General features: G+C 41.5%; 1 protein-coding gene across 6 annotated transcripts in view; it reads right to left on the reverse strand.

Annotated features, from left to right (window-relative positions):
* bckdhb (branched chain keto acid dehydrogenase E1 subunit beta) overlaps nucleotides 1-25,719 on the reverse strand; it is a 536,758-nt gene that overhangs the window by 324,206 nt on the left and 186,833 nt on the right. For all 6 annotated transcript variants that reach the window (XM_085997678.1, XM_085997676.1, XM_085997679.1 and 3 more), the window contains exon 8: nucleotides 7,495-7,605. In XM_085997678.1, the coding sequence (XP_085853804.1) occupies nucleotides 7,495-7,605 (111 nt within the window). The remainder of the gene's footprint in view (nucleotides 1-7,494; nucleotides 7,606-25,719) is intronic.

The following is a 25,719-nucleotide window of genomic DNA, read 5'->3' on the forward strand; positions in this document are numbered from 1 at the left end:
AATTTGGCACCGAGCCACATAAGGAGATATTAGGGCAGATAACCAAAAGCTTGGTGAAAGAGGTAGGTTTTAAGGGGAGGGAAGAAATAAACTGTTGTAATGTAGGAAATGCGGCAGCCAATTAGCATACAGCAACTTCCCACAAACATCAAAGGGATCTTGACCAGATAATTTTTTTTTAAGTGATGTTGATTGAGGGATAAATATTGGCTAGGACACCAGGGATAAATCTCCTGCTCTTCTTCGAAATAGTGCTATAGGATCTTTTATGTCCACCTCTCAGGTGGACATCAAAGGTCCTGTGTCCAACTGGCCTTGGTTCAACATCTCATCGGAAAGACAGACGCAGGAGCGCAGTGATCTGTAAGGTCCCACGCACTCAAATTCAAAGGGCGCGCACAGTGAGCTGGGCAGCTGGAGCAGGGGGTTGGGGGGTGAGGGGGGCCAATGCCCAATGGCCCAGGAATCCTCAAAGGGAGAGTCACTTGTGACCTCAGAGTCAATTCGAATTGGAATGGCGTTTGCCAAGATACGGAGCCCTGGAACCCGGCGAATGTTGTCTCGGGATTCTGCAGGTACTTTTTCCAGCATTCACCATTTGCAGCTCTCTTCATCATGCAACTGCTTGGCTGTTTATTAACTCTCCAAACTGTACAAAAATATAAAATATTCAAGAAAGCATCGACTAGTCTTTTAAATTATTCATGCATGTAGCCCTGACAGCCAATTACTGAAGCGCTGCAAATTCTTTTAAATTATATTTTGGCACGTATTTTCTCTCTTCCCCTGAAACCATTGATTCCTTGCTTTTATTTACTCTGCTGGATCAGTGGGTAACGCGAAGACGTGTGTAGTCAGAATTTGCTCAGAATGTATATTGAAGCGAGGTTCCTTCTCACCAAACCTCCAGACTCTGACATAATAGCATCTTGATGGTTTAACTGCTAAAATTAAACCTGATGTTTCCTGTCTGAATGTACGAAGGAACAGGAGAACACCTGGACAATCAGATAGTTAATGTGACCTTGCTAACAGTTGCTATGTGTTAGCTTCAGTGCCTCCATTGTTCTGGCCAATCTGCTATTAACACCTCACATGGGATGTTGCCGAACCATCTGCTTCTTCCTACTCCACCACTGTCCCGACTAAGCTCCAATATTAGCATATCCTCATCGGACAATGACCCCAAGATGTTATGATTAACTTTGATGGGACACGTGTAATAGTTTTTGTAAGAGTTGTGATCTGTTAGAGATTAAATAAAGCCACTAATGAGGTTTATAAACCAAAAAAGAGCAACTGCTTTCATGATTTTTAAGAGTTTGTCTGATTGTCTCATGATTTGAGAGGGTGGGTGGCAATATGGCATTACTGTATACAGGCTTTTAAGTGTTTGCTGTCATTGTTGTAAAATTTGCCCATGGACAAAAAGGTTGAACTCAAAGGAGTTTGTGGCTCACTCAGTACAAAAGAAAGTTAGAGGGAACATTGGTCGAGAGGTTTAGGGAGGGAATTTCAGAGGTTAGGGCCTTGGCAGCTGAAGGCAAGACCACGAATGCTGGAGCGATTAAAATCAGGACTGCTCAAGAAGCCAGAATTGGAGGAGCGCAGATAACTCAGAGAGTTGTAGGGCTGGAGGAGTTTACAGAGATAGGGAGATGCGAGGGATTTGAAAACAAGGATGAGAATTTTAAAATCGAGTCCTAGTGCGAGCAAGCACTGAGTGCGAGTCATCAAAGAGTGCTGTGAGTTTGGGTAAGTGTGAGAGTTCTTTAATTGTTATTTCTCTTTAAATCATTCTTGATAAGATTACTTAAGCAGTTTAAGTAAAGGGGAAAAGTTAAATATTTGGGATTCTGTTGGTTTAAGAAGAGTAAAACAAGGTTACACTGCAGTAGGAGTAAATTGGCACAGCAGGCAGTGGAAACCAGTTTTCTAACCAATCAGCAGGGGTGACTCATTTGGCTGTAAACAAACAAACAGTATAAAAAGACCAGTCCGAGTGCGAGCAAGCACTGAGTGCGACTCATCAAAGAGTGCTGTGAGTTTGGGTAAGTGGGGTGTTAGGTGCAATTTTCAAACTTTAACTCTGTGGGTTGTAGTTAATAAGGCCTTTCTGGTGCAGAGTGACTGTTGGTAAACCATTTAACTGGTGTAACTAGAGGGATTGATTTAATTTAAATCCAATTAATTAAAGGGGATACTAGCAACTAAAATCGGACAGAGGGTGTCCATAACTAACAATAAAAAATTTAATGAATTACATAGAATGGAGCAGGTGATGTGTTACTGTTGCGAGATGTGGGAGCCGGTGAACCCCATTGAGGCTCACGGTGATTACGTCTGTGACAAGTGTCTGCTGCTACAGGAACTCCAGCTCTGTGTTGATGAGCTGGAGTCTGAGCTTCAGACACTGCGACACATCAGGGAGGGGGAGAAGTACCTGGACTCTGTGTATCAGGAGGTGGTCACACCTATGAAGTTAATTAATTCAGATGTAGCCCATGGTCAGGGGCAGGACGGTGTGACTACGAGTGAGGCAGGTACGGGGATCCAGGAGGTAGAGCTGGAGGAGCCGCAGCCCTTGCTCTTGTCCAACAGGTTCGAGGTTCTTACTCCCTGTGGGGACAGGAGCAGGGACTGCAGGGAGGATGAGCAACCTGGCCACAGCACCGTGGAACAGGGGGCCATTCAAGAGGGGGGAGTAAATAGAAATGTTGTAGTGGTAGGGGATAGTATTATTAGGGGGATAGATAGAGTTCTCTGCAGCCGAGAGCGAGAGTCCCGAAGGCTGTGTTGCCTACCCGGTGCCAGGGTTAAGGACATCTCCTCTGGGCTGGAAAGAAACTTGCAGTGGGAGGGGGTCGATCCAGTTGTCGTGGTCCATGTTGGTACAAACGACGTAGATAGGACTAGGAAGCCGGTACTGTTAAAGGAGTATGCGCAGCTAGGGGTCAAATTAAAAAACAGAACCTCAAGGGTAATAATCTCTGGATTATTACCTGAGCCACGAGCGAATTTGGCTAGGACAAATAAAATTAGAGAGTTAAATGCGTGGCTCAAAGACTGGTGTGGGAGAAATGGGTTTTGCTTCCTGGGACACTGGCACCAGTACTGGGGCAGGAGGGAGCTGTTCCGTTGGGACGGGCTTCACTTGGCCAGTGCTGGGACTAGAGTCCTGGCGGATCATATAACTAGGGCTGTAGAGAGGGCTTTAAACTAACTAGTGGGGGGGAGGTTCCTAGAGAGCAAATAATAAAAATGACAACAGAGAAGGTCATAGACTTAGGTAGCAGTGGGGAAATTAAAAACCAGAGCGTGTCAGGAAGGGGCAGAAGGTATGGAGTAAAAGGTAAAGTAATAAAAAGGGCAAAAGCAGGAACTAAGTGTCACAAAACATCTTTGAAAGTTCTCTATCTGAATGCACGTAGCATTCGTAACGAAATAGATGAGTTAATGGCACAAATAACTACATATGGGTATGATCTTGTGGCCATTACAGAAACATGGCTGCAGGGTGACAATGCCTGGGAATTAAACATACCAGGTTATTTAACGATCAGGAAGGATAGGCAGGAAGGAAGGGGAGGTGGGGTGGCTATGTTAATAAAGGAAGGAATCACTGTAATACAGAGAAATGATACTGGGTCAAAAGATCAGGACAATGAAACAGTTTGGGTGGAGGTAAGGAATAATAAGGGGAAAAAAACACTAGTAGGCGTAGTCTATAGGCCTCCGAACTGTGGCAACTCTGTTGGACGGAGTATCAATCAGGAAATAGTTGAGGCTTGTAATAAGGGAACATCTATAATTATGGGGGATTTTAACTATCATATTAATTGGACAAATCAAATTGGGCAGGGCTGCCTTGAGGATGAGTTCATTGAGTGTATTAGGGATGGGTTTCTTGAGCAGTATGTAACTGAACCGACCAGGGGGCAAGCAACCTTCGATCTGGTCCTGTGTAACGAGACAGGATTAATTAAAAACGTCCAAGTAAAGGATCCCCTTGGAATGAGTGACCATAACATGGTTGAATTCCATATTCAATTAGAGGGTGAGAAGGTTGGATCTCAAACAAGCGTGCTAAGCTTGAATAAAGGAGACTATGAAGGTATGAGAGCGGAATTGAATAGAGTGGATTGGGAAAATAGATTAAAGGGTAAGACGATACATGATCAGTGGTGTACATTTAAGGAGTTATTTTACAACTTCCAAAAAATATATATTCCACTGAAGAAAAGGGTGTAAAAGAAGACAGCCATCCGTGGCTAAGTAAAGAAATTAAGGATAGTATTCGACTAAAAACAAGGGCATATAAGGTAGCCAAATCTAGTGGGAGGAGAGAGGATTGGGAAAACTTTAAAAGACAGCAAAAAATAACAAAAAGATTGATTAAGAAAGGGAAGATAGATTATGAAAGTAAATTAGCAAAAAATATAAAAACAGATAGTAAGAGTTTTTATAGTTATATAAAAAGAAAAAGGGTGGCTAAAGTAAATGTTGGTCCCTTAGAGGATGGGACCGGGAAATTAATGGTGGGAAATATGGAGATGGCAAAAACACTGAATGAATATTTTATATCAGTCTTTACAGGAGAAGACACTAAGAATATCCCAACATTGGACAAACAGGGGGCTAAAGGGGGGGAGGAGCTAAACACGATCAAAATCACTAAGGAAGTGGTACTCGGTAAAATAATGGGACTCAAGGCGGATAAATCACCTGGACCTGATGGCTTACATCCTAGGGTCTTGAGGGAAGTGGCGGTAAGGATTGTGGATGCATTAGTAATAATTTTCCAAAACTCCCTGGACTCGGCAATGGTCCCGGCAGACTGGAAAACTGCTAATGTAACACCCTTATTTAAAAAGGGCAGTAGACAGAAGGCTGGAAACTATAGGCCGGTTAGCCTAACATCTGTGGTAGGTAAAATTTTGGAGTCCATTATTAAGGAGACAGTAACAGGACATTTGGAGAATCATAATTTAATAGGACAAAGTCAGCATGGTTTTATGAAGGGGAAGTCATGTTTGACAAATTTGCTGGAGTTCTTTGAGGAAGTAACATATAGGGTGGATAAAGGGGAACCAGTGGACGTAGTGTATTTCGACTTCCAAAAGGCATTTGACAAGGTGCCACACAAAAGATTATTGCTTAAGATAAAAAATCACAGGATTGGGGGTAATATTCTGGCATGGATAGAGGATTGGCTATCTAACAGAAGGCAGAGAGTTGGGATAAATGGTTCATTCTCAGACTGGCAATCAGTAACTAGTGGTGTTCCGCAGGGGTCAGTGCTGGGTCCCCAACTCTTTACAATCTATATTAATGATTTGGAGGAGGGGACCGAGTGTAACATATCAAAGTTTGCAGATGATACTAAGATGGGGGGGGAAAGTAGTGAGTGAGGAGGACATAAAAAACCTTCAAGGGGACATAGACAGGCTAAGTAAGTGGGCAGAGATTTGGCAGATGGAATACAATACTGGGAAGTGTGAGGTTATGCACTTTGGCAGGAAAAATCGTAGAGCAAGTTATTATCTTAATGGCAAGATACTGGAACGTACTGAAGTACAAAGGGATCTGGGGGTCCTGGTGCACGAAACTCAAAAGGTTAGTATGCAGGTGCAGCAAGTGATTAAGAAGGCCAATGGAATGTTGGCTTTCATTGCTAGGGGGATAGAATATAAAAATAGGGAGGTATTACTTCAGTTGTACAAGGTATTGGTGAGACCGCACCTGGAATACTGCGTACAGTTTTGGTGTCCATACTTAAGAAAGGACATACTTGCTCTCGAGTCAGTACAAAGAAGGTTCACTCGGTTAATCCCGGGGATGAGGGGATGGACATATGAGGAGAGGTTGAGTAGATTGGGACTCTACTCATTGGAGTTCAGAAGAATGAGAGGCGATCTTATTGAAACATATAAGATTGTGAAGGGGTTGGATCGGGTGGATGCAGGAAAGATGTTCCCGATGATGGGTGAAACTAGAACTAGGGGGCATAGTCTTAGGATAAGGGGCTGCTCTTTCAAAACTGAGATGAGGAGGAACTACTTCACTCAGAGGGTGGTAAGTCCATGGAATATGCTGCCCCAAAAAGCTGTAGAAGCTACATCATTACATGAATTTAAAACAGAAATAGACAGTTTCCTAGAAGCAAAGGGAATTAAGGGTTACGGGGAGCGGACAGGAATTTGGACATGAGTCTAGGTTCGGATCGGACATGGCCCTGTGGGTAGCGGAGCGGGCCCAGGGGCCGTGTAGCCTGATCCTGCTCCTATTTCATGTGTCTAATTCTGTTAGATGCAGGAGATGGTTCTGTGATAGTGGATTGGCAGTTAGGATCAGATCAGCCATGATCTTATTGAATGGCGGAGCAGGCTCGAGGGGCCGATTGGCCTACTCCTGCTCCTATTTCTTATGTTCTTATGTGAGTTCAAAGCTAGGGCAGGGGGAAACCTTAGAGGAAGTTTGGCTGGTGGGCTGGAGGAAAGGAGGGAAGTGGCAGAGGCAGTTGATCGGATGGTCTCAATCTTCGTGACAAAAGTCGATGAGCTCCTACATGCTAACCTACTTTCCAGGCTTAATTACAACTGAAATGATTCACAGCTACAACAATTATAGGCAAAATACTAAACAGCATGATATTTGTATGAGAGAACTAGAACTATTTCACAAGGTACTGATATGCCATTTTTAGGATGCAGTCTCAATACAATCTCCAGAAATGAATCTGAGCACCAGCAAGTTCCAGAGGCCAAAGTGTCTTTGAACAGCAGTGAACCAATGCAAGACTGGCAGGATGAAATACACAGGCCGATTGAAAATTGCACAGGTTTTGTAAAATTTTGCAACAAATTATAGTAAAAAAAAATTCAAATATATTCTAATAATACTGATAAATTTTAAAGTAAACCTATACGAATGAAACTAAGAACTTTTCACCCATGCTAATCATAACTGTATCTGCCAATGTGAGAAAAGAACCAGGCAGATATGTAGATGAAGAGATGCAAAACACACAGAATATGCTTTTGTAGATACAAACTGACAAATGACAAATGACGATCAAACAACATCCTTTTGTTTCTTCCTGCAGTTCTGATTTTGAAACAAACATACCACTTTAACCAAGCACAACGAATATCTGGGCAACAGGGTGAGAAAAGTTGCTGGGTTATTTACTACAATAAGTTGCATAATGTTCCTTACTGAGCAAGGAGGCTTTGTGGATGCCAGTGGGCAGAGGAGATTATGGAAAATTGTAAGAAATACTGATTGGTTATGCACTTCATTAAGATTATGAGCAGATAAAATAGTGAGAAGCATATTAGCCTAATTCACAATTAAAATAACAGCAAGCCTGGGAAGCAGTACAATCTAAGATCTGAAGTGACAACCATCTGCAAAACTTGGCAAACTTCTGCTTTTTAAAAATGTACTTTGCAATAACCAGCGACCTTATAAAGATAATTTGCTACGGCATACCTTGCATATAGTCTCAGCATCCCAGGGCAGAATAGTTCTCAAATCAATTACTTCACATGAGACTCCCAACTTCTCCTGAGCCATGCTGGCCACCTCTCTCAGAACATGAACCTATAAATGAGTAAGAGTCAGTTTAGAACATTTGTAAATAAGTTTATTTTCAGTAACAGTTTTGAGCACTTCTGTAAGTCACATAGGCCACAGGGGAGAATCAAGTACAAGCAGCTTTTCTTTTCCTTGTCTTTCTCTTATTTTTTTTTTCTTTCTTGCTTTCCCTATATTTTGGTTCTCTTTTCAAAGCCCTTTGTCCGACTTGAAAGACACATGATGAAACCATAACCTGTTTACTTTACTGTATAAATATGTTGTTAATCTGTAATTCTGCAGAGAGTCTCGGCTAGCCTTTGACTTAGCGGGACGCTCTCCTTGTGCAAGTAAAATAAACTAACAATCTGACGGTACTGCTTGTGTTTTAGAGTCTTACTCGGAGTCGAGATTTCGACAGTAAAACTTGGAGGTTCCACCGAGATCGCTTACTACCTACCGGTGAGTAAATGGACAAGAACACGATGACTCTCTAAGAACGGACCCTAACTGGCCAGTTATCAGTGGCGCTTAGTCACCAAAGGGGTTCCTCCTTGGACAGTACAATAGTGTAGTCTGTTTGTCTCGGCGGGAGTACTGCGATCTGTTAAGACTCATTTCAGGGTTGAGTTGAAATTTTTGTTATCACTTCCTCTTTCAGCTTGACAGTAAAAGGAGACAGATTTCGAAAACCTGAACCCTGAAAACAGGCCGGGCAGATTGTTGAAAGGAAGGCAAGAAGAGACGTCTGTAGAGGTCCCTGTTTCTTGAAGGAAAGAAACGATTACCCTTGAAAGGGAGAGATATCCTTGAAATAGAGGAAAAGTAAAAAGGGACGCTCGTCCTTGAAAGATAGGACTTATCCTTGAAAGACAGGATTTTAAAGTAATAAGTTTTACTGTTAAGGACTTGGTCTGTAGTGGTGTACAACGCAGACTGAGAATTGGCTATTTGTTTAGATAGAGTTTAAGGCTATAATTTGTATACCCGTGTGGATGTGGTTTGTCCTAGTTGTCCTTGTTATACTGTTGTGTTCAATATTTTTGTGCGACATTGCAATTTAAGAAATGGGAAGAGTCACTAGGGAAAATTGTGATTCGGAAAAACATTCTTTGATTGAGAAAGGAAACAGTGCCTGATTGATCGACTACGGTTGGTTCGTGTCAACATATCTCACACACCCAGACTGAGCCTGAATTAAGAGCCTTTTTAGGCCACGTGACGGCCAATAGAAGTGGGCGTAGAGAACTCAGTTGACCGAAAAGGATTGAGAGATCAGAAACTGTAAAAACTCTCAATCAATCAGAATGGGTGCCGGAGCAAGTAAAACACCACCAAAAGGCACGCCAGCCTATTTTATGCTCCGGAATTGTGGTCAGTCTTCAATTGACCACTTACAAAATTGGACAAAATGGACTAAGGATGGAAACAGGCCATTTCCACCTGATGGTTCCTTTAATTTAGAAAGAATAACATGTCTAGAGGAGTGTCTTATAGACAGAGACCCAGGCAGAAGAGGTAAAAAGAAAGTAAATTGGTCGGCATTTGGGGATTGGAAAAGGGAAGCTGAAAAACGACATGAGAAAAGCCTACAGGTCAGCAAGCAGTGTACTAAAGGGAAAAAGCAAGCAAATAAACAAACAGAGCAGGTAAATTGTCCTAGATATGGTAAAAACCCATTTATGATGGTTGCTAAAGAAACAAAAGGACACCCGCCAAATGTCCCTAAGGATCGGGAAAAAGATGAGGATGAGGATTGGGATGAGAATTGGACTCCCTACGGCAGACCCCAAAACCAGTCTTGAAAAGGCCATAGACCAATTAAAAGTAATCGTCATGTGCCATGAGCCCAGCATATTAGATGGCCAAATTCTGCTAAAAGCATAGTTAAAAGACACCAAATTTGCCGAATTCGAGACGAAATTCCAAGATTTTAAAACACATCGCGAAACTGTCGGTGCCGCTCCCGGCACCAGACCGCCCAATGACGAATTCTGGGGAAGGTGCTGGGAAGCCTTACACAAGGTGTTCCCAAAGAAAACAAATTGGTCTAAAATTATGGAAACCACACAAAGAAAGGATGAGGATGTTGAGGATTACGTTGAGAGGATGCGAGAAATTATGAGCCAATGTTCAGGCATGAAAACAGAGGAATTAGATTCTCCCATGCTCAGCGCCGTTGTAAACGGACTACGACCTGAACTCAGGAATCCCTTTAAATTAGTTTGTTTCGGATGGCGACAGGAAACGCTATCCAAGGTTGTTTCTATGTTAAAAGACATATAAGATCGAAATAGAGAAACTAAAAGCAAGGTTACCGTGTTCATGGAGCGAGCAGCTCCAACGGCACCAGCCCCAACAACACCCACCTATTACCCACAACGTGGTAGGGGAAGAGGACGGAGTGGGGGAAGAGGAAATTTTCGGGGTAGAGGCGGTGGAGGTGTAGGACGAGGACAATCCGGTGCCTGTTACAATTGTGGCCAGAATGGGCACTGGGATAAAAATTGCCCATCAAAACAGCAGCAACCAAATTATAACTGGACTCAACAGGCTGGTAACGGGCCACCTCCTCCACCTCCAGAACCCAATCCGTATGTGACCCGAGCCCAGGTACATGCTAGGCCTCAAACTACATTTTCTGTTCAAAATCCATTTGGACCACAAAATCAAAATTCCAATCAATTCAGCCAAGGATTCAATTGTTAAAACTTGCCATTATTAAATGCCAAGCACATACAGGCCACTTGGATGAGGTAGCACTTGGAAATGCCAGAGCTGACAATGCAGCTAAATCAGCAGCTCTGTCAGACAAAGGGGAACAAGTATCAGCATTCCCAGTAAGGGAAAATAATTCCACAGATTAACCGCCCACTATTAATGATGTGCTGGCCTTTCAGTCACAGGCCAGTACGGATGAGGTATTAACCTGGGCAAGGGATCAATGTTGTAAAACTCAAGAAGGAATATGGGTTTACCATGACGGCCGCATGGTGGCACCCAAATCCTTACTTCCATGGATTGCCCGATGTATTCATACATTCACACATGCGGGCAAAGGGGGGATGGCGGATTATATTTTGGCAACTTGATATGCACCAGGTATTTCGGCAATTGCAAAACAAATTTGCGGAAATTGTGTTACCTGTCAGACAATGAATCCGGGTAAGACGGAAAAGGTAAAACCTGCCTCCCACCCAAACCCAACGGGACCTTTTGTACAGTTACAAATGGATTTTATTGAATTACCTATGTGTATGGGATTTAAGTATGTATTAGTTATTGTAGATGTGTTTTCTAGATGGATTGAAGCTTTTCCTTGTAAAAAGGCCGATGCCACTACTGTTGCTAAATATTTGTTGAAAGAAATCGTGCCGCGCTTCGGAATTCCTGTTAAACTTTCAAGTGATAATGGGTCTCATTTTACTGGAACTGTTATAAAAGAAATGTGTAAAGCCTTACAGATTAACCAACATTTCCATTGCAGTTATCATCCACAATCAGCTGGACTTGTTGAGAGATATAATGGAATGCTTAAAAACAAACTGGCGAAACTATGCAATATGACACTGGACTAAAATGGGTAGAACTGCTGCCTTTAGCCTTGATGGTAATGCGATCTGCAACTAACAGAACAACAGGCCTGTCACCGCATGAGATAGTTATGGGACGTCCCCAACGGCTACCTTTTACAGCACCATTTACTGCAAAACAAATGGACATCCATAAAATGGAAGAAAATATGTTGAATTATTGTATTGCACTAACCAAATGTATTTCCAGCTTTCATTCACAGGTAAAAGCTCAAGTCGAACCAGCAGAAGGGAAGTACCATAACCTGGAGCCCGGAGAATTCGTTTACATCAAGATTTTTAAACGAAAAAGCGGTCTACAACCCAGATTTGAAGGACCATACCAGGTTTTGCTGACAACTAATACTGCAATCAAGATAAAAGAAAGACCAACATGGATCCACGTGTCCCATTGCAAAAAAAAAGCACCCGATCCGGAAGAAAAGGAGAAGGAACCAGAGGGAGAGAAAAAGATTTACACAGACTATGGGGACTGACAGTACTCTGCTTAACAGGATTATGCTTTGTGTTACTGATAGTACCAGAGGTACAGACACATGAACAAAGGGAACTACATATAAATGTATTCATGGCACCGAGTCATGAGTATGCACAAGAAAGAGATTTATCCAACTGTTGGGTATGTGCACATGTGCCCATTCACTCGAAAGGAGGCATCCCTCTAAGACTCATTCCCTTTAACGAATCAGACATGGCTGAGTGGATAATCAGTCAGAACGATATGCGCGGTAATACTTCCCAGAAAAGGCACACATCCTATAGGGGCACTACTAGTACAGAGGATTGGAGGCCGGAATGGGAATCAGCAGGCTATAATCTCACTGCCTTCCAGGGGTGGTACCAACCCAAATATAATCGGACTCGGCAGCCCCCATTCCTAGTTCTTACTAATACCTCAGGTATAGGGGCCCCAATGGGTAAAATATGTTTAGTAAGGAACATAGCAGGGGGCGAGAACGTGGGTAAAAGCAAATGCGCCCAGAATTTTACCATAACTCGACCCCACAACTGGCGCGATGTGGGTCAGTTTAACATGACAAATGTCCGTAATAAGACGAGTGGTGGTACCTGGACCGGTTCCAACCCTATGATGACAAAGAAGAAGTTGCGATTCACTTCTTATAATGGAACCTATTTTATCTGTGGTCAAAAGGCCTACCCCTGGTTACCACAATCATGGACGGGATCCTGTTGCTTAGGATATGTGATACCCTTTATTAGAACAACAAAGAACCTGAGGGACGCCTATGAAAGCCATCGACCTAAACGGGATTTGACATGGTTGAATGGAATGTTCAAGGTAATGATACCACCCTATGGGACAATGTCAAGCGAGTGGGAAATACGGGAACTGGCTAAATTAGTAGAATCAGTAGCCAACGCAACCTCACAAACCTTCAAAAGGGTAAATGACGAAATGGTAGCCAGTCGGACAGTGGCTCTCCAAAATCGTATGGCCCTAGATTATCTCCCAGCCAAGGAAGGAGGGACATGCGCTTTGATTGGTGAGGAATGCTGCACGTACATCCCGGATCACTCAGAAAAGATCAGCAGTCTGGCAGAACTTATTAGAGAGAAGGTAATAGAGTACAAACAAAGTACTGGCGTAGGCGGTACCACTTTGTGGGGTTGGGCATCCGGATGGCTAGGATCCCTGGGAAAATCCCTGGTACAGGGCCTGATCATATTTTTGCTGATAATCTTTTCCCTATACCTTCTGTTTGTATCAATCAAGTGCTGCTGTGTCAGAGTGGGGAAAACAGTGTTACCAACAGCAACCACTACTAAGGTTATGGTAGCAACAACTACTGAAGGATTCTGCGCGGAAATGGAAATAGAAAGACTAAGCAGGATTGGAATGGATTAAGTTGTCCTTGTGAAGGACAAAAGGGGGGAATGTGGAAATGTACCTTTTAAAACTGAATATAGTTACATGTGCCCCTTTTTGACAAACAAAATGGAGTCCCGGTCCTCCCAGAAGCCTCTGCAGAAATGTCCTCGTTTCCTTCCTTAAACTTGTTAACCTTGACTAAACACTGTAAACTGTTGCTTATCTGCGTTGTAAACAAAGACCATTTACATGAGTAAAGGGAACCTTAAGCAGGCCACCTGGCCAGAGGCTTGGCCACCAGATAACAGAAGAAACATATTGTATGAAGTAACTACATTCCAAACAATACTGGTGGTCTTAATTAAATAGTCTGGAATAAATAACTACCCATTGTATTATCAATAGTCTTTCTCTACGCCAGACTTTAGAAATATGTAGAAACTTAGTTAAGGATTGAAGAACTCTTTGTCTGACTTGAAAGACACATGATGAAACCATAACCTGTTTACTTTACTGTATAAATATGTTGTTAATCTGTAATTCTGCAGAGAGTCTCTGCTAGCCTTTGACTTAGCGGGACGCTCTCCTTGTGCAAGTAAAATAAACTAACAATCTGACGGTACTGCTTGTGTTTTAGAGTCTTACTCGGAGTCAAGATTTCGACAGGGATTTACAAGTGTTATGCTATCTCCAGCTCTACCCAGAGCCTATGAAGCCAGGAACTTATCACCATTTACAACAGTAGAAAAATAACTGCAAAAACTATACGGCTTAAAGTTCTAATATTGCTTTGGATGCTAGGATTACAAACCCCATAAAAATCACTTGTCTTCTCTCGTTCTTGTTAGAAAACGTAAGAATGTTGACCTTGAGAAAATCTTCAGGTGGGAAGCAGAAAATCTCAATCTCCGGTGTGAGACTCCATGAAATGCAGAAGAGTTGCCAGGTCTGCAATTGACTGAATTTATCAAGTAAAGCCATTTTCTGAATTACATTTTCCAAGTACAGATACTTCTGCATAGAATTAAGTTGTGTAAGCCTACTTAACAGATACGAGAGTTTAAAACCTAAACTGAAGCATAAAGTACTCTCCACAATATAAACCTACGTAAACTGCAACAGCTTATTCCGTATCCAAGTGCAAGTATAAAGTGCTTCTCTTGTTTCAACAACAAATTGTATTTATATAGCGCCTTTAACACAGTAAAACTGTCCCAAGCCACTTCACAGGAGCGTTAACAAACAAAATGTGACACCGAGCCACATAAGGAGATATTAGGGCAGATGACCAAAAGCTTGGTGAAAGAGGTAGGTTTTAAGGAGCGTCTTAAAGGAGGAAAGAGAGGTAGAGAGGTTTAGGGAGGGAATTCCAGAGTTTAGGGCCGTGGCAGCTGAAGACACGGCCACCAATGGTGGAGCGATTAAAATCGGGAATGCACAAGTTTCCCCAGCAACATAAACCTTGAGAGAACTCCAACCGTACCAATGTGATACTTTCACTTCCCATACAAGTGAAACATCCTGTTAGTTTTAGGTATGTAACTATTCTGATCAAGACTCATAAATACCATTTTGTTTTGAAAGAGAGGCAGTTTTGCGCTGTGAGCTCCTGCCTACCAAGAAATGGACTGATGTTGTCCAAATGCATTACACTTTAGACCTTTACATATAGCACAGAAAGAACGGAGATTTCCTTCCCATCAGTATGGCTGGATTTACCCCCCTTAATTGAAAACAGAGTTTTCCAGCCCACTGAGTCACGAAGGCCCTTATTATTTTTGTTCAATTAAAGAAAATCACATTCATTATCAATCTTAGTTATAGATCATGACACATGCAAGCAATTGCATTTCAGTATCCTTTGCCAAATTGTTCAACCTCAATTCAGCTTCCACCCTCACATCAAAACTCACTTTTCTTCACCTTTGCCCCATCTCTCCTCCTCTGCTGCCAAAACCCTAATCCACATTTATAACCTCACAGTCGGAATTCACGAATGCCATCCTCGCCAGCATCCCCACTTTTACTATGTATTATGTTCATAAACTACATCATGCAGAATGTCACAGCCTGTGACCTCATCTGCGCTAAGATCTGCATCCCCACCCTCCACTGGCTACACATGTCCCACAGAAACAATTTTAAGATTCTTGCCCCACCTTGAAATCCTTCCGCAGCCTTGCACCCTCCCCCTACTTCCGTAATCTCATCCAGTTGCGTCCTTGTGCGCGCCCGGTCATTAAACACTGCTGTATTCCTCATTCCTCACTTCACTTCATCCCATTAGTAGCTGCTTCTTTAGTCTTAAGCTCTTCTCCTTAGCATCGCTGCCTTGCCAGCTCCCTCCCTTCAAGAGCCACTTTTAGCGTCTCCCCTTCCTCCATGGTTTTGTCCTTTCTTCACTCCCCCTGCCCTCTTACACACTGTCCACACATTATCCACTGCCCTATAAAGCATTCTGTGACGTCTCTTTGTACATAATCAGTACCTTAGAAATGCCTGTAATTGTTGTTCTAATAATGAGGCCTTTTGCAGTGTTACTGAAAAATATATTTCCTTTAGTTTATTCAGAAAATACTAAGAACTAAGAAATGTGTCACAGTTGTCTACAATTCATTTAATCCTACTTCAAAGCATTTGATAATACAGAAAATTATTTTTGTAGACATATTATAAGTGCAAATTACATTTCATACTTAAAATATTAATGGATAACATGTACATGGCTTTTGAAATTGAAGTATTTTGCCAACAGACCACACTTTCAGCATAGACATGAGGTGAACGGATTACCAGTAATCAGAGATCCACCTTTAAATTTTTATGTAATACTAGTCTTGAAATCATACAACCCCATAATAATTAAAAGCAAATATCAGGAAGCATACGCAGCATGAAAGGGTCAGCAATTACTGCAGTGTAGCTGATAAGCTAAGCACATTTAATGACTAAGGTATCCCTTAAAGTCAGAGAGACTAGGAAAATATCAGTCACCATAATGACAGTTCTTTTTACTGTTACTCATTCACAGACACGATCCAATGCATTTTTCATTCCCTTTCTGGATGTGTCAGTTGTATCAGCCTTTTAGCCTCCAAGTGAGGGCAGGTTGTGGATCAAACATTACAAGGAATATCAACTGGAAGAAGCAACAGAGTAAAGCTAACGTCCTACTCTCATTGATAGCGAGCACAGTACTCCCAAATCTACAGGAATTCCAGTATTTTACAGTGAAAAAGAGGAAAGCAGAGAGAGGGAGACTGACAACTTTAATCTGTCTTGCACCACTTCAAATGGTTTTGATGAAATATATTTGACTCGAGGGCCAAGTTCAGCTCTCAAACTTTTCATAAAGCACTGGTGTTAGCAGGTGCCAAGGACATTCCAATATCACAATACTTATCTAGACCAAGGGAATATAGACAGCACTTTCAGATTTCTTCCAAAGCTGTTCTGACTTGCATCTTAACCACTACCTGCTTACACAATAGCCTCCAACACTCCAATTACTCAGTTCCAAATAGGACTTCAAGTTATCTCGCATCTCTGCTCTAGCTGACAGAAAGACTATTAGAAGTTTGTCAGAGTTGTTCCAAGAAGTCTGTCCATTACCAGTCGAAACCACAAGGCTTGATTTCGAATCAATAAGTGCCTTTATTCCAGAAAGGTGAAAACATACAGAGCAACAAAGGTGATCAGAGTCACGTAGTTCAAACGGCAAAACTTATCTCTGCATAATATGTAAACCAATTAACACGCCATGCTATCCTACTTTGGTGGGTTGCCCGGCTTTACTTAAATTGACTAGTCCTCTACATTCTGTCCTACAACCGAGGGCAGAGCCTCCTCTCCCTGTAAGGTGGTGTCTTTTCAATCTTCTCACAACACTTCGCTGCCTGAATGCGTTTTTATTGTCTCTGTTCTGAGTCAGCCAATGAGATGAAGGCAAGGTGGAATTTACAGCAGCACTTACTACAGCAAACAATGTCTACAGCAAACAATCTATTTAAACAAAATCTCGACCAACTACAGCAAACAGTACTCATGACCTAAACTACAGCAAAGTCTCCCCAGAAAAGCAAAATTTATTCCTCCAGCAAAATGCAGTGAGTGGAAGATAGTTACATAATGCAAATTGTGTGTGTAAAATCAATCCCAGTCACTTACAGCTGTGTTCTCTCCAGGCGTGATTGATGGGGTAATTACCCAATCATCTTCATTCTGGCCAAGACTTGTGGTGTCACTATATGCAGTCATTTTTAAAAACCTCTCACTGTGTCAAAAAGCCTCGTCTTCTCACAATCCAACAGAGATGAAAGGGTTTTCCAACATAATGTGAAAGGCATGTTACCCAGTCAAATCTCTTATTGTTTAGTATCTAGGAGAAGCAACATTTCATTGTAATCACGTTTTGTCAAGGTTATTAAAAAAAACTAGTGAGAATACACACTGCACAGCCTGTGTTGGAGCAGTGAATGACTGACCGCAACTTCAGGATTTCCACGTTTAGATGCGCATGCGCTAAATCCTGAAGTTGCGGTCAGTTTCAGAGGAGTAATGACCGGTTAGTTCGCCATCATAACCAACCGCAAATTGCTGGCCAATAGTCATTAACAACATCCTTTGCGGCTGAAATCATGGCACATTAACCCTTCTTGACCTCTCCGCAGCATTCAACATGGGCAATGACTGCATTCTCCACCCTTTCTATTCTGTGGTACTCCTCTGGGGACCACTTAAAGCCTGGTCCCACTCCTGCTGCACCCAAGAGCCATCACTTTGGAAACATTATCCACGCAGAGCCAGATTTTGTCAGAACACTGATGATATCCAGTTTCCCCTTCCTACTCTCTGCCCAGCCTTAAAAAGCACCTCAAAATCCATCTCTTTGATTGTGCATTTGCTCAACTTTCTTAATTCTCTTACTAGCACTTGCGTGAAGTGCTTTGGCACTTTTCTATGTTAAAGGCACTATACAAATAGAATCTGTTGTATTTTCTTTAACTCCAAGAAAGGTTCAGCAGAAAATGGGAGGTACACTTCTATGGGTGGAGAAACAAACAGATCTGGAAAAGTAGTTAAGCATTTGGAACAGTGATTATGTAATCACTAAGTATTCCCTGATACTATACTGTTTGAACTGTAAGCATGAACTTGATGAACCTCAGAGTTGCTCAACAGAAACTGAAATAATCAGAACATATGTTATAAAGACAAGAGGGGATAGAATATGGGGGCTACCCTCCCCCCTCCCCCACCCACCACCACATGCGTAACATAAATGAATTTGATTTATTTTTCCATTTTTGAGCTGTTAAAGAAAATGTTTATACCAATACAGAACATTAACAAAGAATCCCTCCATTTCTATTCTTTGTTTAAAATGTCACAAAAGTTCTTAAGAATAATGTAATCTTCAGTAATACTTCTGAGAAAGGTAAACTGAAAGTAACACTGCATAGGACAAACATTAATCAAATAGGTAAGTCAGTGCAAGAATAAAGAAAAAATTATTACGTTTTTAAGTGTTTAAGCAAGCAGGTTAGGCTTGCAGGTTAGGATGAAGAATGGAAAATATATATGCCAAAATGGTAACCTGGGACAAAAAGTGAACATCGGAAATGAAAATATTATTTGTTAAGTTTGAAGCAGGAAATGTATTAAACAAGTGAGGCCCACTTAAGGGTTGATGAGGAGTCACGGATCAACTTTAACTTTTCTCAACTTTTTCTCAACAGTTTTTTGCTGCAGAAAACATTGCTAGAATTGAATTGAGGAGAAAATGCAACCTAGTTCACAAAGAAAACAGTATTAAACTGTTCAACAGAAAAACTAGACTATTTGACTATTCATAAAACAACAGTATTACACAGAAAGCATTAAAGAAAAATAGGAGGTCCCATGGCAGAATTTCTTTTGCAACTGAGGAAAATGGAAAATTGATATGATTCCAATATGATCAGCCATGATCATATTGAATGGCGGAGCAGGCTCGAAGGGCCGGATGGCCTACTCCTACTTTTCTATGTTCTATGTTTCTATGTTTTAAAATAGTCGACGGCATTATCCTGGAATTCTTTATATTAGAGTCTATCATAAAGCAAAATGAATGTCAATATGATCTAACAAGAGCACATAAATCATTTGAAGCCAATGTGGATTCAGGAAGTCAGGTTGTGCCCAACTAATCTGGTTCAGCTTTTTGATGCTGTGGCAAATAATGGTGACAGTAATATGCTAGGTGTATAAATATCTGGACTTTCAGAAAGTATTTGATAAGGTTCTTCACAAGAGGCTTCTGATAAAAGTACAGCTCATTGGGACCCGACCACAAGTTATAAATTCATGAAGTGGCAAGACAAAAATAAGTAGAAATTAATCTTCAGTGGCAGTATTTCTAATTGGGTAGCAGTGATTAGCAACAGATCAATCCTTGGTCCTAAAACCAATGCTTTTCATATTAATTAATGACTTTCCCCAAGAGTATATTGTAAATAGATCATATAAATTTGCAAATTACATCAATTTGTGTGGGAAAGTTGGATTTTCTAATTTGGATATAGTTCAAAGACATCTACAGAAACTTAGTCACTACCATATTGTCCAGATGGTAGCAATGAAAATATACTGTCAAAGGATGTCCCTTTCTTAATAGTTGTCTCTGTTCAACAGCCACGCCATCAACTGAAAGCTCCAGGAAATTTCAATGTCCAGAGTGAGGGTCCCACAGGAGGCTTTGCCAGTGATTTTCAAAGTCATTACAGCCCTTAACTTCCTGGCCACTGGCTCCTTCCAGTCTGCTACAGGGGACATCTCCCACACCACCCAGTCTGCAGTATGTAGCTACATTAAGCAGTTTCCCAATGCCCCATTTGCCAGTGCTAACTAGTATGTCACCTTCCCCAAGGTGGACCACTGAGCTGAACAATGGAGGAGAGTCATTGGAGGATGATGGTGTGGTCAACTGTGTCAATAGTTACAGAGAGGAAGCATGAGGATAATATGTATTGACTTACAGTAATTGATTATTGTTATTGCCAGTTTCACAGCAGCTGGAAACTTTCAGTGGTCAATGAATGTTGGAAGATTGTAATATTAAATGGCATAGTGAGTAAGCAAGAAATTGGGATTAGAAGATGTGGTAAACCACTGCTATTGTTGTTCACCGTTGTTGTTGTTGTTGCACACTGTTGTATCTATGCATGCCTCAGCTGGCTCCGCCCCTGGCTCCACCCACATGCCCAGGTATAAAGGTGACTGCTCTGCAGCCCCCTGCCTTCTTGGAAACCAGTCAACCACGAGAGGCATGCTCTGTTCTTTGTTAATAAAAGCCTTTTAGTTACTCTCCTAACTCTCCGTCTTTTATGAGTAATTGATAGCGCATCAGAAGACATCTCTACAGACGTGATAAAGCAAAACTACCTATTTCTACAACTGTAATCATTTACAATTGACCCTCATTATTATGGGTAGATGGATGCAGGTTCAAACTCCCAACTCTGCTCAATCTGAGCTACATCAAGGGGGGAAAAAGGCACCAAGCAAAAGCTGTATCATCTTCCAGAGGGGGAGAGAAAAAAATCAGACAGGAAAGTCCAATCTGGGCAGTAACTCACGTTTCCAGTGATTAGACAAAGGTACCAGTAGCACAGGTCTTAGAATCTGGTTACCTACCCTACTGCTTGGTGGCAGATGCACAATTGTAAGCGGACTAAAAAACATGGATAAGTAGCTTAATATGCAAAAAAATTACCAACAAATTCATACATAAATCCTGTTCCACCATTGCTAATGAGTATCCCTTCATTGTGTAAATTTTATGCTTCCTGGTGCAGTGTTCATTATCTAATGAGCTAAGCTAATAAGAAACATAAGAAACAGGAGCAGGAGTAGGCCATACGGCCCATTGAGCCTGGTCCGCCATTAAATAAGATCATACCTGACCGTCTACCTCAACTCCACTTTCCCACCCTATCCCCATATCCCTTGATTACCTTAGTGTCCAAAAATCTATCGATCTCAGTCTTGTTCTGTTCAGTTAATCCAGATCCCTTTGTTTACTATCAAGTTCTACCTTATATTTGTCACCTGAGCACATAGCTTAGTCTCACTAGCAAACTATGCAATGTTACAAGATGTACCCATCACCATGGTTAAATAACCAGAAAATATCACTGTGGCACTCCCCTAATATCTCTACATAAGAACCATGATATAACTGACCTGAGAGGTCTTGATGTTGACAATGTTTATAAAAAGTGGAAACATTTTACATTTTCCAGGGTAAACATATTTTCATCAAACCCATCACAAAACCTAATGAACTTATATAAAAAAATACACTGAACACTGGATATTTTATAACCAATGAAATTATTTAAGAATTTAGAGCACATGCTAATTGATAGTAACCAAAAGCAAACTTTAATATTTGAAAAATATAAAGTCCTATTACAATTGCCCAATGAGGTGACTTAAAAACGACACAATTTTTAAAAAAATTGTAGATTTTCTCACGGCTGTCAGCTTAGCCTGCCTTTCATACATGGGGCCATAATTTGCTGTAGCAGGGCATCTAAAGGTGTCTGCTGTTAGTTTAGACTTACCCATGCACGTTTAGGTTTCTGAATTTTTGGCGTGGCAATTTTGCTGAAAGTGCATGCCGATAACTTATAGATTTTTGGACTCCAGAGGAATCAAGGGATATGGCGATAGGGCAGGAAAGTGGAGTTGAGGTCAAAGATCAGCCATGATCTTACTGAATAGCAGCGCAGGCTTGAGGGCTGTATGGCCTACTCCTGCTCCTAATTCTTATGTTATGTTCTTATAACGTCACAGCAAGGAAACAGGGCATCTGGGACCCGAGTGAATAGGACATCCAACTCTGTATCTCCCTAACCAATCAGATTAAAGGATTGTGAAAATAACAGCGCACGGACTGAGAAGCATACAAAATTATTACAGGGCTTGATAGGGTGGATTCTGGGGGAATATTTCCCTTGGCTGGGGAGTCTAGAACCAGAGGCCACAGCCTCAGGATAAAAGGTAGGCCATTCAGGACTGAGATGAGAAGAAATTTCTTCACACAGAGGGTGGTGAATCTTTGGAATTCTCTACCCCAGAGGGTTGTGGAGGCTCAGTCATTGGGTATATTCAAAACAGAAGTCGATAGATTTCTGACTAGTAAGGGCATCAAGGGATATGGTGATACGGCCGGTGAATGGATCTTATTGAATGGCGGAGCAGGCTCGAAGGGCCGAATGGCCTACTCCTGCTCCTATTTCTTATGTTCTTATGAAGGAAGTGTAAATAAGAGTGGGTGAATTCAATGTTAAATCAGGTGCAGAAAGGGAAGAAAGAGAGGGAAAGAAAGATTGGATTAAGAGATAGAGAAAAAGAGAGATAGAATGGAAAAGCAAAACATTTTTATAAATTTACACTTTAAAAATCAGGCGCGACTGCTGCCAACGAACCGGAAGCAGTCTGCACATGCGCACTGCCAGTTCGTCACAGGAGCGGGTTCATTTAAAAAAAAAAAAATTTTAAAGCCAGGAAGGGAGCAGGCTGGTGAAAAAGCCGGGAAGCCGGGAAGGGAGCGGTCTGGTGAAAAAGCCAGGAAGGTAGTGAGCTCATTAGCGTGCTCGTTTTTTAAAAACCAGAAACGACTCAGCATCCACAGTCCTTTGGGGTAGAGAATTCCAAAGATTCACAACTCCATGAGTGTAGAAATTCCTCCTCATCTCAGTCTTAAATGGCCGACCCCTTATCCCCCCTAGTTCTAGACTCTCCAGCCAGGGCAAACAACCTCTCAGCATCTACCATGTCAATCCCCTTCAGAATCTTATATGTTACAGGCCCAATCTACTCAATCCCTCCTCATAGGGTAACCCTTTCATCCCAAAGATTGATCTAGTGAACCTTTGTTGCACCGCCTCTAAGGCAAGTATGTCCTTTCTCAGATAAGGAGACCAAAACTGTGCACAATGCTCCAGGTGTGGTCTTACCAAAGCCCTGTACAATTATAGTCTTGTACTCCAAGCCCCTTGCAATAAAGATCAACATGCCATTTGCCTTCCTAATTACTTGCTGTACCTGCATGCTAACTTTGTGTTTCCTGTACAAGGACACCTAAATCTCTCTGAACACCAACATTTAATAGTTTCTCACCATTTAAAAAAATGCAGTTTTTTTATCCTTACTACCAAAGTGAATAACCTCACATTTCCCCACATTATACTCAATCTGCCACTTTATTGCCCACTCACTTAACCTGTCTACATCCCTTTGCAGGCTCTTTGTGTCCTCCTCACAGCTTACTTTCCCACCCAGCTTTGTATCGTCAGCAAACTTGGATACATTGCACTCGGTCCCTTCATCTAAGTCATTAATATAGACTGTAAATAGCTGAGGCCCAAGCACTGATCCTTGCGGCACCCCACTAGTTACAGCCTGCCAACTAGAAAATGACCTGTTTATCCCTACTCTCTGCTTTCTGTCCATTACCCAATCCTCTATCCATGCTAATATATTACCCCCAACCGCATGAGCCCTTATTTTGCAATACAACCTTTTATGTGGCACCTTATTGAATGCCTTTTGGAAATCCAAATATACTACATCCACTGGCTCCCCTTTACCTACCCTGCTAGTTATATCCTCAAAGAAAATCTAATAAATTTGTTCAACACGATTTCCTTTTCATAAAACCATGTTGATTCTGCCTAGTCATGTTATGATTTTCTAAGTGCCCTGTTACCACTGCCTTGGTTGACAGAGCAGTTTGTCCCATTCTCCGCCCTCCCAGAATCATAAGGTCCTCCCTTGTCCTCACCTTCCACAACAGAAATACAAAAGAGGACATTGTTTACCCAGACGTAATGCTCACGATTAACCATTTCCATTCCACTTATATCTTATAGACTTCTCCTTTAAGGACTGAATACTCCAAGTTTTCCAAAACTATCCTGAGAACTTAGTCCTCCAACACACATGGGATCAGCTTCTCTGTACTGCTTTAGGGCTTGGATGTGTCCCTTGTATGTCGATGACTAGAAATGAACACAGTATTCAAGGTTCTGACGAAGGGCCGTCGACCTGAAACGTTAACTCTGTTTCTCTCTCCACAGATGCTACCTGACCTGCTGAGTATTTCCAGCATTTTCTGTTTTTATTACAGTATTCAAGGTGTCACCTGACCAGAAAATGCTTACACTCCTGTACAGGCCTATACACCTTTGATTTGGCAATACAGGTATAGCTCAGTATTTTGTTTTCTTTGTTGATTACTGCTCTACAATAAATTGACATGGTAATTGTTAAGTCTACTATCACTCCAGATCTCTCGGCCTCTCCCCTAGCTAGTTCTACATCATTCATTGTGCAAGTCTCCCATTTTTCTTTCCAGTTTGTAATACCTGTATTGACATTCATTCGCTACTTGTAAGTTGTCATTGGTGTTGTCCACAGTCAGTTGATAAATGTAAGTTTTATTTTAGATACAAGGTGGTGTGGAGTTGGGAGACCTCAGAAGCTTTCTCCACAGAGCCACCTAGTGTAGAGCCTGTACACTACACTGTGCCAGCTGATATCGCAAAATTGAATGGAAATGTTGACAGAAAAGTGTGACCAAAAAAAGTGACAATCAGAAGAAAGATTTGTGTACAGGAACTGCATGCCTTGGGCAAGATTTTAAATAATATATTGTGAAGGAATAAGCCATATAACCTATTCAGAAAAATACACTCTCTTATGAAAGAATTCTGGCCTTATTAAAACATGACAAACTGAGTTTGGAAATTTAGAAACTTAACTATGAAAGAATTCTGGCTATTGAGATAAGACCGTTGTTGACCCTGAATAAATAACCTTATTGAAACAGAAGGTGCATGGCTCTGACAGGCTGACCTTTGGGAACAGAAACAATGGTTCACCCTGGATAAGGTGTTCTAATTTAAACTTCGGAAAGATGGCACATAAGATAAGGAACATCTGCCCTCGTAAAGATGACATAAAATAAGGAACACCTGCCCTTCACACCGTTTTTATATGGTCAACCCAGAACATCTAGAAATGAGACAAGATTCTGGAATGCTACAAGCTGATGTAGCAGTAAGAATTGCAGAGGTCGGCAGAAAGATGAATAGGAATAATTAACGTGCATCAGCAGAAAACCTTAAAGGAAATACAACTGGAAAAGGGTATAAATATTGAAGTTTCAAAAGGGATATCAGACTCGCTTTAATTGGGGAAAGCAATTCTCGGCTACAGAGGCGGCTCTGTAGTCTCCAACTCTTTGTACCTCGGGGATCAAAGGTATTGGATATTGATGGATACCCTGTATAGAAAACTAAGAACTGTAATACTGTAGCGAAGTTAAGGTTTAAAAGTAAGATTCTCTGTTAATAATAATAGTATTTTTTCTCTTTTTAGAACTGTTAACGTTGCAACTGACTGATTCACCAACTGTAAATTACATGTCGGCTCTTTTAATAAATCTCTATATATTTTTAGAATTGTCTCACATAAGTCTTCTGCATCAAAAACTCGCGAACTCAATCTCTGTACACTCTTTGGTGAGGAGTTACATAATTCTGAGGGAGTTTTCCGGACCCTCATAATATCCGGGACGTTACAGTCTAGCTAAACTTATTAAAAGCGCTATCTGGAGGACGGTAACATTCTTGGGTAGACCCAATTAAGCATCTTTAGGATTCGGCT

This window comes from Somniosus microcephalus, chromosome 9 (assembly GCF_052327205.1).
Source record: "Somniosus microcephalus isolate GS21.2 chromosome 9, FLI_Smic_1.0, whole genome shotgun sequence".
Classification (NCBI taxonomy): domain Eukaryota; kingdom Metazoa; phylum Chordata; class Chondrichthyes; order Squaliformes; family Somniosidae; genus Somniosus; species Somniosus microcephalus.